Source organism: Atractosteus spatula, chromosome 5 (assembly GCF_055471065.1).
Source record: "Atractosteus spatula isolate fAtrSpa1 chromosome 5, fAtrSpa1.hap1, whole genome shotgun sequence".
NCBI classification, from domain to species: Eukaryota; Metazoa; Chordata; class Actinopteri; order Semionotiformes; family Lepisosteidae; genus Atractosteus; species Atractosteus spatula.
Genome location: NC_142710.1, coordinates 48,467,384 through 48,483,889, shown reverse-complemented (window position 1 = coordinate 48,483,889; position 16,506 = coordinate 48,467,384). Strand labels below are relative to the sequence as shown.

Genomic DNA, 16,506 nt, shown 5'->3' with positions numbered 1-16,506 from the left:
GACCGAAGTCAAACGAAAGGCCTCTTCCTTCGGAAAAACTTCATGTTATATAGTGAATAAGATGAGTTCTGATTGGTTGAGAAGCTGATTGATGATGTCACACAGAAACAATGATATAATGATGGACCAATGGGGGAGGGAGAACAATCAAGGTCAGGAAGTGTGGAACACAGCAACAAAACACACATGGACCGCACACTGGGACGTAACAGCAGTTATAAATTTAGGAAGAGGAAAACCTTAAAAAAACTACTTGAAGCCTAACGGTGTACTGTTTATGACAACCAAAGAGATGTTCGACATACACAAGACATTTGTGAGTGCCATAAGACACCCTACAATTCAAGAAGAGTGTTTTTAGAGTTCCTGCTAAATTGCATTTTTTCCACAGTGTACAGGCAGCCAGAAACACCTGTGAGTAGCATTTCTGTATACATTTTTGTATAGTTCAAAGACTCCTATTCCGTCACATAACAAAATAAAAATCAAAGAATGGGTTTATGAACATCTCTGCTGCAGCACAAGAGTGCTTTTTTGCATCGCAACAAGGCTATTCCACTAAGAATATCTATTTACAAAAATGTTCTGTCTTACAATTCTGATACATACAGCCTGGGACTTGTTATCCTTGGAATAGAACAGTTTATGCTACAGTTGGATAGGCAGGGACTGTTATAAATAAGAGTTTACTGCAACACTTCAAGTGTAGCCTAGGCCATGACATGTTATTTATTTTACAGGTAGTCTTTTAGGTCATGTTTTCTACCCAAGGATCATGACATTTATGCGTGGCATCCTCAACAGCAACTGACATTTAACAACTGAGTAAATAAAAATAAAGTGTCACGCATCTTGAAGTGCAGAAAAAGTCAGACCTTCGTTCACAATATATCTAGTTAAATTCTCCCTTTCCTTTATGCACTACTGCACACTGGTGGTAAAAATCAACATGTCCATTTTAAGCATGATTATTACGATGAGGAATAATGGTGCCATGCGTAACACTGACCAGTCCTGGAAATCCTTTTTTCTTAAAGATTCATCCATTTTCTAACTGTTTCTTTCAGTCCAGGGCTGTGTTGGGAGCCAGAGATGGGACACCAGTCCGTTGCAGGGCAGACACACAGGCACAACATTTCACAGCAGTGCCAGTTTTCCCAGAAGCCAAAACGACTACCAGTATGTCTTTGAACTGTGGGAGTAAACTGGAGCATCTGGAGGAAACCCAGGTAAACACAGGGAAAAAATGCACCCCAAGTGTGGAATTGACCCCAGAGCCCCAGTGCAGCGAGGCAATAATGCTAACTATTGCACTACCATGCGACCCTCCTAAAAATTCAGACAATACTACATTTCTGCGTGGTATATTAAAATAGCCAAAGATAACTTCCATCTGTTATCGGGAAGCAGCTCATTCCTGACAAAGGTCATGTCAAATCAAAGCATACCACAGAAGCACAGGGACCAAGGCAGGACTACAGCCTGGATGAGACACCAGTCAATTACAGGTCACACACACACAAGCACATGGGGGCAAATCCAGGGCACCTGGAGAAAACAATGTGAACACAGGGAGAAAATGTAAACTTCACACAAAACACAACCCACTCCAGAAGTGAAAACAAGACCCAAGATCTGTGAGACTGCAACACTAACTACTATGCCTTCCAGTAAGATTAGCACAAAAAAAAAGACAAATTGGTTGTTTCATGAATATTATTAATGAACACTCCCTACAAAAATGCTATCATGTATTAACAGAACAGTCACACACTCGTGGTGCATTTAATCTATTTGAAATGTTCAATTACAACTTTAAATACTGCTTAGGGTTGTATAAGATGTATTGTAAGTCTAAAGAGGTTCACAAAACTCCAACTATGCAAAAGCACAAGTATGACAAGATAAGGTAACACAAAAAATATTTTTGGAAGCATCAGAAGTTCAACAGGATGATGAAATACTGTGGGATTTGGTATATCTTTCATTTACACTGATTCAAGGGTGGTATTCAGTAGACCACAGGTTTAAGCTCAAGTTATTTTAACAGTTGTGTTACAAATTTAGGATGAGGATAAACCTGAGCTTGTGTTTGTGTTGCTAAAAATAAAGCAGGAAATATGGAACCTGAACGGAAACATGCTATGCTGTTCTGTAAGTCAACCATAGACACCACAAGCTGTAAAAAGACACCTGTTCTTAGTGCTATGAGCCAAGACCAAAGAGTATTTGAAAAGTAATTCAAACCCATTTCTGTGTGATATAAGCAGTAGGGTCTGGGGTGTTCTGGATTTCACAGTGTTAGATGTGGCTGCGAGAGTAAGTTTATAAAAAACTAACAGTGCATCGCTAAGAGCTACACCAAAAAAATATTTTGCCAGCTTTCCGATTTCCTTCAACATCACTATCTTTGTAAGAGTTTATTTCTTATGGGTTAAATTGAACAATTCTAGAAAGCTCACTGCAGACAATGATGCTTGAGGAGATAAAACATCACTCAAATATTTAGAAACCTGCAAGTCAAAACATAGAAGGTAGGTCCCAAAATCCTTGATACTATAACACTACAATAGAAAAAGATAACAGAGTGCCACATCTTATTTGATTTATTTGATTTTACATACAGCTAGTTGTTATTATTTCTACTGAAATGCTGAATCTTGACAAACATAAGAGCAGAAAACCTTGAACTATGCTAAAGAGCACAAAAAGCTCATAAATCATTTTTTTTTTGCATCAACTACAGCTTAGACAAGTTTCTCCTTGAGGGCAGGAACGCCGTTCTCGCTGAGACGTGGAGAATGGGTTCAGACTCACAGCTCACACTACCAGCTGTGGATGTCACTGTGAAACAGTGTGAGAAGAAAATGTACAAATGTCCCAGGTGTGAAACGTCCTCCAGGGTGCAAAAAGATATGATCGAATTGATTTGACAGGCTACTACCGTAATTTGTGAGTTATTGCGCATGTATTTTCCCTTTCTGCCTCTTAAATAGAACTTTATCCCATTTTAATTAAAAGCACACAATCGTAGAATATTAGTACATTGGTTTTCATTGCATCTATTCTATATGTATATAATATATATACCAAATATATTATTTTTAAATTCTCAAAATATAATGTATTTTGGCTTTAATGTTGACAAGCAAAGTGACATGATGCATCTATTTTCAAGGGAAGCCCCATTGAGTACAGTTATGAAATTGCTAAAGAACAAATTAAATGGTCTGTAAATTACATCAACCACTTGAAAAGTTTTTTTTTCTAAAAAGCAATAAATGTTGCGTGTGACTGACACAAGACTCCAATAGGCAATTTTCGAACTGTAAATAAAAGGAATCATTAGTAAATTGTGCCCTCTAGTGTGCATTAACAGTTATACTATGACAAGCTGTAAATGACACAATATGTGCAAGAGGAAAAACAATACTGTAAAAAAAGGCAAAAAAAGCAAGTTATTCATATTAATATTCATATATGTTATTAATATAATTGGAAATCATATGAAGACCTATTTTCCCACATTGTAATCATGCTGAAATCGGTTTCCCCTGCTTCATGTTATACTGGTGACTTCTTAAAAATGCTTTGCTTTTATCACTCCTATATAAATCTATGAAATAATCATTTATATCCCTATATTGAACCATATAATTCAATTGATGACAAATTCTGATTTGCAACAATGACTTGGAACTTTAGTTAGTGCTTTTAGTTGAGTTGAAAGACTCCTGATTTTTTAACTGCTCTAGAATCATACTAGCTAAAAACTATAAAAAATCTACAAAGTATTATACAAATCAGTATTAAGTCTTTGACATAGTTTTAAAAACATATTTACAAAGAGTACAGAACATTTCTGCCCTCGTTTTCTGAATGAAATACAGACTCACAGGATTCTCAGCTAACAAAGGCATGTGCTTGAGCACAAGTTGAGCCTGACAGCCAGCTTTAATCAGCTTAAGCGTGGGACTTGTCATTAATTAACAGTGAGTGAGATTAACGAAGGAGTGGTGCACAATAGGCTGACCGCTACTGTTGGGTGTGCATTAACAAACGAGTATTTTCAGCTTTCTGCACACCCAGTAAATCCATCAACCTGGATGGGACCTGCCATCTTTCAGTGATGCCAAATGAGAGACACCTCACTCCTGCAGGTCACTGTGGAATAGTGTGTCAAACGGCACCAACAGGCGGGCATGTTGGAGGAGTGGGTACACGTGTTCATCTTCTACCCATGAGGTACAAGTGTTCTAGTGGTAAGCTATGTTAATGAATATTTGGCAAATTCAAATTGGATAGGACTATAACTACTGATTCTAAGATTCAAAGAAAAATAAACACCACTGAAGGGCATTTCATATGAGATGCCCTTTTTGAATATGTTTTTGGAAGCATAGAAAATAGAGGTTAGGGGGGAACAAGGGTTTGACTAATTCTAAATTGATTTTGGGGTGGCAGTAAAAACTGACATGACATCAGACTACAGGTCTGAATTATGAAATACTCTGAGATAAACTATTCATGGGGTTTGGTTGATAAGTGGCTGTAGTGCAAGAACATAGGAGAGAATTTAAACACTGTAATATATTGTACTATGCAGTAGTTAACATGAGATTATTACTAATAAGTTACTTAATGACTTGAAAAATGCACCTCATTCTTTAAAAACCCCTGATAACACAAAATAATTAAGACGGTCATCTGAGAATGAACAGAACTGCCGTGAGTCTTTCATTTCGCTCTTCAAGCTACAGATCAACCCACACAACAATTGAAGCTGAGCTTCCTATTTAAAATAAGAACATAAGAAAGGTCACAAACAAAAATACTTCCAAATCTCATTAGCGTTGTTATTCATTTAGGCAACTTCAGATGTAATCCTCATATTTAGTTTGCCAGAATCCTGGATACGTCACTCAAAACAGATTGTGTTAACCAACACAAGTCAGCATCAGCAAGCCACCAATGTAATTAGATTTTAAAAAGCAGCACACCTTTGAACCGGAAAATGTCAATTAAATATTACACAATTAAAGTTAGTGAAGTTAAATGTATGTATAGTTTCCTCTTAAACCCTAAATCCTAGACTCTAAGTGTAGGAACACCTGAAGGACAGATATTGGTATGCATTATACACACACAATAAAAATGCAGGTAGCTTTTGAAAATAACAGGAGCTGAAGTAAGATAAATTTGAACGGAAGGCTGCTACCAAAAGAAACATTTATGCTATTACTTTTTCTCAGTAATGAATGTCCCATGCTCAGAGATTTTCTAAATATTGAAATATATCCTTTGCTGCTACATTTGCCATGTGAGACAAGGTTTTAGAAGGCATTTAAAAAGCTAAAAAAGAAAAGATGATACTTCTACTGGCAATCCAAAAATACTGGATAAAAACCACCAGGGTCTACAATTTTCCAGTAAACTTTGAAAGGAATGGGAACTGGAAATGACAAACTCTAGATTTTGACAGACATCGTGAGTACATGCAACTCAGTTATGCAGAGTGAAGTATGCACATTTACTGTGCATCTGGTGAAGTGAAAATTGACAAAAGGATTTTTTAATGTCCTTATTAAGCTAGAAAAAATGCTACTGAGGAAAAGGATTCTCATTAGATACTTAACTTGTACAAAAAAACCTATAAAGGGATTTAAACATACTCTTTGTTCAGCACAATGGTCTCATTTTTAATTTCAGTTCACGGTTTACAGTCTTTTTATATTATTTGTTACATGTTTTCTGCATCTCTACAATATAAATAATAATGGCTTACAAGTAATGTATAATTTATTTAAATCCATTAGGTTTTAATTATTTAGTCTAAACCCGTAAGCATCAAGCTATATCCATTATCAATTATGTGAGCCATTTAACACTTACTGTTCTGCATGATTGGTGAAAAGTACAGTAAGCAGAGTGTTAAGTGATTGACTGCTACATGCAAGATTTATACAAAAAAGATTTATACGTTACAGCTTATAGCACATGACAAAGACATGAGATAACACAGTAAATTGGGTCTGTAAATCTTCCTTCTTTATGCTTTACGTGTGTATGAAACAATATTTTTATGAATTCTTAGACAATGCTTTTCATTAAGATTGCAAGCTTTTCTAACTGAAAAAAAACAGAAAGCAATGGTTTAGGGACCATGTCAATGGAAAACATGGTATCATTATTTTTTACACAATTTTTTTTTCTTTCTGAAAGGAATTACATCTGTAATGTTTACCTTTACAGCAGTTTGAAAATACCCATAGTATTTACACTTGACATAATCTGTTTATCAATAAAAGTGAGTGAACTAATAACATTAGTCATCAAAGGCAAGGGGTGAAAGGCCTTAAAAAGATTAATACCTCACTCTTCCATGCATGTCTCTCCTTACATTATATTGCTAAATGTAATCATTATTTTTTCTACTATCTTTTAACCTTCTCAGGCCAACACACGTGATAACTGCCATCTTAGACTATAGCTAAAAATATTAAGTGTTCCCTTACTTACACAGACAATCATATATAAGATCATTTTTATAGCAATACAATAGTCACTAGCTGGATCTGAATAATTACTAAAACACTGCTAATTAGGAAAGCTAAATATACATTTCCTCAAATGTATCCAGAGAGCCAGCAGGCCAACTAATCTAATCTCTTCTTCTTCTTTGAACACAAAAAAGAGGTCATTTTATTCTAATTGTACTTAAACTTGATACCAATACCATTAGTGCCCATCTGAAAAAAACATTTTCCCCCCCTAATATTAAGAAGAAAAAATTAGGCAACTTTATAATAATTCACTAACAATTGGAAATACTTCTTTATCTTAAATACATTAGCTTCATTTATCAAATGTACACTTTTATAGATGCTGTATGCTGGTTTGTCCTGGGTAAATGATGAAATACTTCTAAATCTGACTGCTTAACTTGGTTATGGGTACATCAATGTAAGGTTAAGTTTGCAACAGTATTTCTAAATCCTTAAGTCAAAGAGAGGGTAATAGTGATTTGATTCACTTTGGCCACAAGCGATATTTCATTTGTCAATAATTTCTCCACAAAGTATTGGACCAGCTCTCCAAAAAAACTGTAATATTTAATCAGAAATCAGTTTTGAAGGTTCTTTAATGAGTATATATAATGGAAAAGACCCCAATTAAATTTCCGGTAGAGGACTGCCATCTTGAGTAAACAAAGTTATCTCGACAGGGTCACATCCTGTGCTAAGATAGCGGCCAGAAAATTAATTACCATCCTGACATATGTCAAAATGAATCCTAAAGAGAATCACATCCATTTGTAACTGTGTGTTTTATCTAACAGTTAGTATGCAGAATCTGTATTCTGTAGGTTCGAAATTTATTCATTTATTCAGAACCCCTTGGAGAAATCAAAAAGGCTTGTTGCCCTTTTTTCCTGTGTCCAGATGGAATTTGCGTGAATAACATCTGTTTAGTGAGCCGGAAAATAAGTACAGGATAGAACTGTGGTGGGGGGCTTGATTTCAAAAAAGCTAGTGTCACCTTCATACAAATAATCCTTTTCTATTTTTTTTAAATCCAAAAAAACTAAGAATTTATCCCCTGCAAAGAAAATAAAACTCTGTGTTCTAGCTGCATTAATTATGCATTGAAATTCAATGCCCCACACATTATGCGCTAGATAATTGACCACAGTGTTAAAAGTTAGAGTTCCAATGCAAAGGTGAGTATTGTATTAGGTAGATGCTACGTTTGTCTGCATGAAACTGTATTTTATTTATGCATATATATATGAAGGAGACTCATTACATGAAGTTAAGCTTGAAGTTAATGCAAAACACATTTGGAGATTTAAAGCATTAAGAAATTTCTGATCCCGGCTGTATTAAACAATCTTAAGTACTAAGGAGATTGTATCCATATTTAACTAGGGCATCAACTCTAATGTTGTTACAAAAACAAAGGGGAATTTTAACTTCAGGTGTTTAATGAAACTGACCAGTAATATTAGATTATAGTCATCTATATGAGAGGCTGGGAACATACTTTAGGAAACAAAACAAGAGTAAAGAGTAAAATGTAATCAAAATAAAAAAAAAAAATTATAAATCATACCATCAGTAATTTCTGTATATTCTAGTATAAAATAGTATTCTAGTATATATACTAGAATTCTAATATAAAATATATAATATTGAAAATTATACAGTCTTGGTGTTGTCCAGCTCCAACTGTTTTTATATATGAGGTTATATTTATTGGCATTACTTTCTTAATTCAGGTTTTCCTACAACCTTAAGGTCCAGTGGTAAAATAAGAAATGCATGAAAAAACTAAAAAGCTGCTGTACATAGATAGGCTTAAACAGACATTGTAGCACAGATTTGCTCAATGCATTCAAATAAGTGAGTTAGAACAATAACAACCTTACCTCTCTCAAAACCATACTCTTGTAACCTCGGTACAATCCCCTGACTCCCTGCAAAAAGAAGGAATCAACACAACACACACAAATGTTGGTAACATTAACTTGTGAGAACAGAAACATCACAAAAGTCTTAAGAGGTGGCAAAAAGTAAAAGCTGTCATAACTTTTATCTGCATGCAGTATATATCTGCAATGTCAATAACGGACTGTTAATATGTCTGAAAGTACTTAAAAATAAGATTCCTACCTCCTCACGCAGGGTCCCAAGCAGCACTTGATAAGTCGAAGAGGATGGACAGGCCTGGGCCCTCTGCTTTACCACCTCAGATGGCACTCGTATTAGACAAGCTACCTACAAAACCATGAGAAAAAACACAAATACATTCAACATGTCAGAAATAAAAAAACCCAGACAACATGCAATTGTTTTATTACACCTTGATAATTACATATTGGTGATAGATATCTCAATTACTTTTATTTGTGATCCCCAATTCTTTCTAGTTTCATACCTACCCTCTTTGGAATTGCCTAGTGTATAACATCATTCGGCCATACAGCAATATCTTCTGTACAGCTTAGACGAGAATGAGACACAAGGATGTGAACCTCCAGCACACTTGTAGAGCACTTTGTGACAAGCTTCTGACAAGGAGAGCCAGCACTGACTGGAGGAATGGTGTGTCTCTCGCTGATGTCACCGCACGCTTGCAGTGACCCAGCAAGTCGGAGGAGGTCCAGCTTGCCGGAAAGCTAAGACTGTCCTGGTCAACTGACTCCAGCCCAGTCCTGGATGTACTGTCCTCATTTTCTCCCACCTATTTTTATTAGTGGCAGAAGGTTCATTCCAATCACCAAGAAACTGTTTTGATTATACAAAACCTGCAGTTTAGTAATCAGAAAAGATGAACTGTGAAAGCCCAGTCTAAATGGTACAAGTTTTTTTTTTTGTATTTCACTAGGTGGGCAATTAATAATAGCTTAAGTCCTCGACTACTAATGGCCTATAAACACATCAACATTTATGCAATAATGAAAAAAAAAATAACAAGGAGTACGCAGACATAAAAGGTATAAGATAGAGGGTACTGCATCACTCACTAAGTTAGTTAAATCTTCCTATATGTCAAAATCATTCACCATGTAGAAAATGAAATATATATTACAGGTCTTTAAGCAATATGGTACAGCACAGTTCTGAGCAGTTTACTGTCAAACTTCCTACTTTTTTTTCTTCAGAAGCCACATTTACTTTGCGTGTTCCAGGTGTTCTAATGTTTGAAAATTTGACTTCAATAAACTAATAAAAAAATAATGGGATTTAACAAATATACTCAGGAGATCTAATCCTGGGAAAGGGGAATGTTTACTTTGAAGAGTGAGTTTGTTAGCCCGGCTCTAACCTGTATAGGAACCAAACTTCATCTAAACGGAACTCTACAGAAGCACAGCTCATATACAGTAGTCATAAGAACATAATAAACCCGATCGGTTATAAAAAGAAAAAGTCACTTAGCGGCAAAATTTCATGCCCACTCCAATTCAAGAAGTCACAAATAACACATGACCCCAATATGTCAACAAAATATGAATTGTCAACTATTGAAGTTTGGCATAAATATTTATAGCACTTCATGCTTCATAACACCTTATGTCCTTACGGTAGCTCTTTTTTTATTTCTTATTAATATGGTGGCAGAAAGGAAGCGTTAAAGAGTCAGTCAGATGAAAAGCAATCTCCCCAGCCGAGGGGGCACAAAGAGCCCAGCGTGGCCTCCTGACTTTCGCAGCGCTGCAATTTCGCCAACCGAGGAGACACAAAGTGCCACGTCTTGCAATTTCCTTCTGATTCACAGAGTGCCTTACGTTTTTTTTGGCTACATAATATCTTTGATCTTTCCCAGATTTGAATCAAGACAACAGGGGGAAAGCCCTGAGCGAGCAGGAACAAACTGGCAGATTTCCATTGTACAACTAGAAAGGGAAATAAAGGTAAGTCATCCAGGGGACTACTTTTCTACTCCACAGGACATTCATTGCCTATACGCGTACCACACCGCAGACATACTTGAGGGCTTTGAATGTCAAATCCGTCCGTACAGCTTGCATTTCTATTTACATCAAAGGGTGAATGAGGTCCGGATCAGTGCTGACACATGTGCTGGTGTTATTTCGAAAAAGGGGGCCTCTCAACAAAAGTTTCCTGAAAGTATACATATTGCAAGTTTTTACACAGCCCACTTAACAAGGATGAGAAGCCTCAGAGAAGGCTTGCCCTTTCATTAATTCAGATTCTGCGATGTATGGCATTGAGAGCAGCCAAAATTAAAATAATTCGAAGTGTGACCACAAACGCTGAAGCCATTTTCCAGCGCGAGACCAAAGCCCGTAACAAGAACAGAATTCACAAAAGGCAATAAGACAGTGAAAATGAAAACCATGTAAGGCTACCCTTACATACACGCATGTATATATATATATTAATAACTATGCAGCATTAATACTAAAATCACATATACTGTACGCCATGATTCAGACCACCAAGCACCAAATAGAGGAGTAACTGGTGGCTGAGCATTAAGTATCACAGACGGCCCGATGCAGATGCTCACGCAGAATAAAGAGCGTTGTGTGACAACCAGACAATAGGATTATGTTTGGGAGCATTTTAATATGCTGGGCTATACACAGAGATATACAAAAACATGATCAAAAACATGCTGCATTTTGCCTAACTCTTCTACTGTTACTTCTGCAAAATGCCTTCAATATCGCATTGGTTTAATGTTTGCGAAGGGGTTGTTTTAATTTCCAAAGGTTACTTTAGCCCTGTAGATGTAAACTACTGTATGCAGAAGAAAATTACTTTGTCCCCTAGAGCTGGGTAGGAAGCACAAGATTGCAGCTGTCACTAACAGGTGATCTGCAATTAACCTCTGAATCCTTATTTCTTTGAGTATGACAAAGACAATGAAGACTGTAATGTGATTAAGAGGCATATTAAATCTTGTTTTTTTTCCCCCCACAAAACATCATTGCACAGGAACTCAAAAAGTAAAAATCACCAGAAGCAAATGATGCTTATTACACAGGGAGACAATAACTTCTTTTAATGACTTAATAATAATAAAAAAAGATATATACATTAACAATGCACTTTTGTTTCTTTTCACTGCATTTACAACATTTTTCTCTTTTATGCTCATTTTGACTTCACTTTAATTGTCTGCTTGAGTTCTAGTGTATCTTGTTCATCCATGTAGTGAAACTGCCATCTAGTGGCCAAGTTGCGCTTTGACACGCAATAACCTGACCAGCAGCATTGCAATCTGAACACCCTCTGAATGTTTTTTTTTCCATTTCAGCTAAAATTTCAGCTACTGACAAAAACTCCCTTTTCCATCTGCGCATCTCTCAAGATTCATGAGCATCCTTCTTAACTATTATTATAAAAAAGAACCTTTAATGGTATATAATTAAATCCTCTAGTTTATAGCAGGTTTTGGGTTATCATCTAAACTTTAATGAGAATTAAGTTAATGAGAAACGCTATTTTTTTGACAAAATATACCAGGAGCTCTTGCAGACTGTGTTTTTTAGTGTCTTCTATCAAGGGTAGCAACACATGAGCTACACAGTTTAACGTGGTGACATTAAGCATGCATTAGGCATACTGTAAAGGGGTGTGCACTGTAGCATGAAATCCCAGGTATTACATCTGAAAAGGGATTACAGCGTCTGGCAAAGAAGTGCACAGTAAGTAAATGATAAACGAGAGCATATCATATTCTATCTCATTCCCTACAAAATTCAAAAACATTTTTTTAAAATCTTCTGGTGTCAGAATTTACCTTCTGAGGAACAGAAGGAACATTCAGGTAATACCTGAATAAAGTATTACAGTAATCCCTGCTGAAATACAGAAGGTGGGCTACCAGATTCCTCAATGTATTCCAGCACATTCAACAGTGTAATAATAATAAGCAGTCAACATATACAATAGCTCTTTTGAAGGCAATTTCACAATCGCATAATAAAACTCAAAGGTAAGAAAGAAATAAATTATTTAACAGACAGCTCGCTTTTACAAAATATTCTCAGTATTGGTTATGGAAGCTATGCATGCCCTCTTGCTGCACTTATTCAGAGTGATCAGCTAGAATCCCAGTACCATTGATTATAAAGGAAAAATTCCAAGATCATATTGAGGCCCGGGGATGAATAATAATAATAATTTTTAAAAAAACTAGCGGTGATTATTTAAACGGCTACATCTAACTTGCATTAAATAGCAAAATCAATTACAACACGATGATGGGGCAAGGTGGCTTTAAGACGACCTGATACTGTAGTGCTGTTTTTCATTGTTTCCTTGCAATTTCAGAGGAGTATGTGGGTGGCTGACAGCTTCTAATTTGCTTGGTCCAGCCTCTAATTGTATGATAAATTTGTTGGCAGTGTCTTTTCGATTTCTGCCTCCATTCATCTTTATTTACAAGCAATTTACAGCTGTAGCATTAATTAGAGCTTCCTTCTGATCAGACCACCCTTTTTGCCAGTGTTGTGCAGTAAATCCTAATGACAGCAATTTAATTTCCACCATAAACACCAGGCCAGTGCTGAATCACATAGAGCAGAGACTGAGACTGACGCAACAAAACATTGAGAAGGGTATGGGGAGTAGATGAAACGAGAGTTCATGCAAATCAACTGTGCACTAATTTTGGGTGCACAAGGAGGATACCGAATGAAAAGTACTTAGATTCAGTAGCCAAGTTCTTTAAAGCTACTGGGCAAAAAAAAAAATCATTTTGCTGAAAAGTAATAAAGAAAACAAAAACGTAAAAAGGAAACACAACAATATGCTGATATATCAAACAAAAATGCTGATATACTTCTGAATTCCCTTTGTTTTACACCTATTTTCATTTCTTTAAAAATGACGGCTCCTGACGGTTAATGTACACTGTGACATTCATCATCTGATCATCATACCGTGGATATCAATGATCAATTAATGAAATCACTATCAGCTATAATTTCTGTATTAGGTTTTGTTTGTATAAAAGGTGTGGTTGTTGTTCATTATGTCTGGAAACCAGGTATAGCAGACAAACAAATGGGGTACGGCTAGGATGTACATGATTGAACGTGGTTGTTCTGGACAAACATCCAGAATTAGACAGGGTTTATCGTAAGCGCTCAAGGAGAGCTAGGCTTTTGTTTCCAAATGTAAAACTTGTTTCAGTCACAAGGCCAAATAATACTGGAGCCAGGAACCAAACTGAAACTCTGTTAACATCTGTCAGGTGATTAATTTGCAAAAAAGTCCTCAAAGGTGCTGCTAGGAGCAGAGATCAGCCACAATTGTAAACAGTCAATGTTGAGCATGCTGTGAAACACTAAATGCCTCACTTCCACACAATCATACACTGTAGGAGTCACTCAGCACAAACATCAGGAGTCATCAATATGCAAACAGCAATTCAGCTCTACCAGTAATCTGTTTCTGCCACCAAAAAAAATAAATTGTAAAAGACACATTTTCAATATGCTTACATCTAGCACTTTTGAACACTGAGTAGAGTTTAAAAATAAAAAAAAGTATTTTTCATAAAGAACATTTACAGGCTAACTGGAAGGAACATAATGTTTATTTTTTTTAACAGAGCTCAGGCTAAAACACCTTCATGTCAAAATTAATTACAAATACCATATTTAGTAGTCTAAGATATGTGCTATAAGTTACAGCAAAACCTGTTATTGTATAGACCAAATACAGCTCAAAGTGAAGGAAAGGTCTAAAGAGCAATAGGCAATACAGCTGTATAGTTAGCAATAGGCAATCAGTCACTGCAGGCTACTTCTCAGAGCTCAAATTCATGGATTATTTGCCATGCCAAGTTAAGCGGCTGCCAATTGCCCTACCTTGTCATGTCACACTGTATTTTCCAGTACATCCTCGGGGAGACAAGGTTTATAAATGCAAGAAAACCATTCCTTCAACGTGACAAATGAGCTTTCAGAGAAAACGTCGAATGAATGGGAATGAAGATAAATCTGACATAATGGCTGGGTAACAACCTGTTTGCTGCCGACACCAGCCATCAACTTTTACATTTTTTTTTTTTACGGGACCTGCAATCTCCATACAACAGATTTTTTCCAAACCTGGGATAAGAGTGAAACAGACACTTTCTGTTTAAACACATAACGTTACTGAGAAATAAAAGATACAACTTACATCTTAATGAAGCAAAGGCAAATCTCAAGGCCGATCTGACTGTCCTGGTACTGAGTTCATTGCTAAACCAAGCAGCTATCAGAATAGCTACCTAGTATACAGTGTATTCCTAAAGTGTAACATCTTTCATGCTAATGGTATTATTTTGCAAGACAATGTTTGAGCTAGAGATTAGCATTGCTACCTCACAGCACTGGGGCCCTGGGTTCAATTCCTGGAGTGCTGTGTGCATGTTTGTAGTTTCACCCCATGTTTGTGTGGGTTTCCGCAGGGTGCTCTAGCTTTCTCCCACAGTCAAAAGACAAACTGGTAGGTTAATTGGCTTCTGGGAAAAATTAGGCCTGGTGTGATGTTGTGCACGTTTGTATTGTTAAGGACATCAGTCATCCTGGTTCCTCACTTTTCTCCCCCCTTCCCTCTGGTAAGCATTATATGAGCATGAACATCTAGACTCAGAGACAGCTTCTTTCCTCAAGCTGTCAGATTATTGAACTACACCCCTTCCATTGGCTCACAATGATGGTTTTTTTTTTTCCTTTAAGATGTATGTTATTTAACTTGTTGTTGTTGCTGCTGCCACTGTTCTGTGTTTTTGTTTTTGGTGTTTCCTTGATGTCTTTGTATAGGAGCGTACATGCAAATAAGCATTTCATTGCACTGGTGCATTTGACAATCAACTCTACTCTCTACTCTATGCTTCTGACTATGTATGCCCTGCGATAGACTGACATCCTGTCCAGGGTCTATCCTGCCTTGTGCCCACTGCTTGCTGGGATGGGCTTCAGCTCCCCCATGACCCTGAATTGGATAAAGCAGTTAGAAAAGGGATACGTGGATGAAAGTTTAAGGAACGGTAAAATGGACATCAATTCGGAAGAGCATTGCTCAGAAATCTAATATTTTGACATGATTTCCAAGACAAGATAAATTAATGGTTTTGAATGGGCAAGTTAAAACATGTTACTTGGATGTCAGCTGTTCTACTGTTCATCTGCTGTTGTCATACAAAAAAAAGTCTCTGACGCAATATTGTTTTCTGACACCCTCTTATACCTTCTAATATTCTTTAGACCAGTTTTTCCTCATGACCTTTCTGCCTAATGATGCAAAGTCCACATCAATCATAAATATATCCAATACTGCAGTGCTATAGCACTATTTCTCTGTGATTCGGATATCGGCATCCAGAAGAGTCTGCAATCTCCCTTTATCCACATAAGGTAGGTTCTGATCCATTCCTTGTGAATATCAAACTGAATATTAAGCACCATCCATAAGATTCTGACATAGAAAATTAAACTTGACTTGAAATCAAACACGACTAAGCAGCATATTCAAATACTGAAAAAGAACAGTGTTATTAAATAGAACTGCATACATATTAGAAAACATACGTATATGTACTGTATTTAAATATCTATTAATTTTTAAGCCCCATGGCAGTCACTATAATCCTAGAAGTTAATAATGGTATAACTGCTAAAGAACACAGCTAAAGGACAAAATGGCAACAAGTGTGCACTCAAGGTCACACTGCACTGAGGAGCCCCAGTCAGGATGAAATCAAGCTACAGTTGCTAAATGCTTGTTTGTTTCAAGACCCACTAAAAAACACCATGGAGCCTGCTATTTTGATTTCAATTTCCTCTCTGACAAGAGTATACGCATGACATTTAATTAATTTGGAGGCTCATCCCTTCCTCTTCGGGAACAAAATTAAATATCTTACAAGAACAAGAGTGCTTTTATTTCTAATTTAAAAGATTAATCAAGCACAACAGACATACTGTAGAGCACTACTTGGACATCAATCCTGAGAAATTATAAATAGAAAGGT

At 36.4% G+C, this 16,506-nt stretch overlaps 1 protein-coding gene across 1 annotated transcript in view; it reads right to left on the bottom strand.

Annotated features, from left to right (window-relative positions):
• Positions 1-16,506, bottom strand: part of slc25a26 (solute carrier family 25 member 26) — a 64,645-nt gene that overhangs the window by 39,529 nt on the left and 8,610 nt on the right. Inside the window, exons 4-5 of the mRNA XM_088916122.1 lie at positions 8,673-8,777; positions 8,429-8,476 (exon numbers count right to left, since the gene is read on the bottom strand). Coding sequence (XP_088772248.1) covers positions 8,429-8,476; positions 8,673-8,777 — 153 coding nt within the window. The remainder of the gene's footprint in view (positions 1-8,428; positions 8,477-8,672; positions 8,778-16,506) is intronic.